This window comes from Olea europaea, chromosome 12 (genome assembly GCF_002742605.1).
Source record: "Olea europaea var. sylvestris chromosome 12, O_europaea_v1, whole genome shotgun sequence".
NCBI classification, from domain to species: Eukaryota; Viridiplantae; Streptophyta; class Magnoliopsida; order Lamiales; family Oleaceae; genus Olea; species Olea europaea.
In genome coordinates this window covers 15,400,536-15,401,974 of record NC_036248.1, presented here as the reverse complement: position 1 = coordinate 15,401,974, position 1,439 = coordinate 15,400,536, and the positions used below count along the sequence as shown (strand labels likewise).

General features: G+C 41.6%; 1 protein-coding gene across 1 annotated transcript in view; it reads left to right on the top strand.

The window, feature by feature from the left end:
- The window catches only part of LOC111406663 (transcription factor Pur-alpha 1-like), an 8,857-nt gene extending 7,719 nt beyond the window's left edge, over positions 1-1,138 (top strand). Inside the window, exons 2-4 of the mRNA XM_023036051.1 lie at positions 6-146; positions 241-483; positions 600-1,138. Of these exons, the coding sequence (XP_022891819.1) occupies positions 6-146; positions 241-483; positions 600-752 (537 nt within the window). The 3' untranslated portion in view covers positions 753-1,138. The remainder of the gene's footprint in view (positions 1-5; positions 147-240; positions 484-599) is intronic.
- Positions 1,139-1,439: the final 301 nt, after the last annotated feature.

Sequence of the window (1,439 nt, the reverse complement as noted above, 5' to 3'; positions counted from 1 at the left end):
TGCAGATATCTGAGGCTTCCGTTAGCAGAAACCGCAGTACAATCATTGTCCCTGCAGGAAGTGCCCGGGATGAAGGATGGGCTGCATTTAGGAATATTCTGGCAGAAATAAATGAAGCATCGAGGCTTTTTGTTCTGCCCAATCAGGTACCTTTTCATCCATTAATATTTGGTTTTTCTAGCTCTACTTACTCTGGAGGTGTCTCAAAAACCAAACCTTCTTTTTGTGTGTGTACATCAGCAAAACTCCGAACCCTCAGAACACCTTGTCGGACTTTCAGATGACGTGGGGGCTGGGTTTATATCCAGTCACAGTTCTCTACCTTCCCCAGCAACTGATTTGAATGTGGAGCGGTCTGCCGATTTGCCACCGGCAGAAGAAATTAATAACATGGGAGTCTCCAAAATGATACGAGCTGATCAAAAGAGATTCTTCTTCGATCTTGGGAGTAACAACAGAGGCCATTTCTTGAGAATATCAGAGGTATTGCTCAATGCTCTGCATTGATAGGCTATCTGGTATTGGTTAGCATAATTTTGCCATATTTTAGGACATTTTTTTGCATATTTGTGTGTTTATAAAATGTCTCTGAGTTGCAGGTCGCAGGTTCAGATCGGTCCTCCATCATCCTCCCACTTTCAGGACTGAAGCAGTTTTATGAAATGCTGGGTCATTTTGTGGAGATCACAAAAGATCGAATTGAAGGTATGACTAGCGCAAATGTTCGGACAGTGGACCCCACTCAGAGATGAATCTGGATGACACGTTGGTTAGGCAATAAACACAGCCATTGGGTCCGAAATAAATTATTGGAAAACTATAACGCGATATGTCGTGCAGTTGATTGGGGTGCAGTTGCGAGCTTGATGTGTCAGTGTTTGCCTTATTTGTGTTTCGACTAAGTCTTAATAAGTTTGATATCTCTTTCAATTCAAGTAATCGTTTACTGTTAGCAAGCTCGATTTTTATATATGAATAACACATAAATAAACCAAAGTGCAATGTATTCAAGTGAACATTTGGATTTCCTCTTGTGCATTCCATGTGTGCTTTCTGCTGTTATATATACTGCCAGAAAATTGTCCAACTGTTCTTTTGGGCTATCTGTTATGTGGAGTGGATGCTGAACTTCAATTAATGAAGTAGCTGTTGATGGCTTCGATGAATATATTTCTGAAATTTACAAATTTTCTACATTTTTATGCTCTATTTGCACGTTGGAGATGTAGAAATCATAACCGTCTTTGAAGAAAATTTCTAGAGAAATTGGGGTTTTCACCAGCCTGCTTGTTCCACCTTCCCTGACAGACATTATGGAAAATTTTGGACAATCTGGAGAATTCTACCACCGCCAATTGAGGGAATAATCCAGAACTTGGCAGAACCAGAGAGAGAGAGAGAGAGAGAGAGAGAGAGAGGGGGGGGGGGGGGGGGGGGGG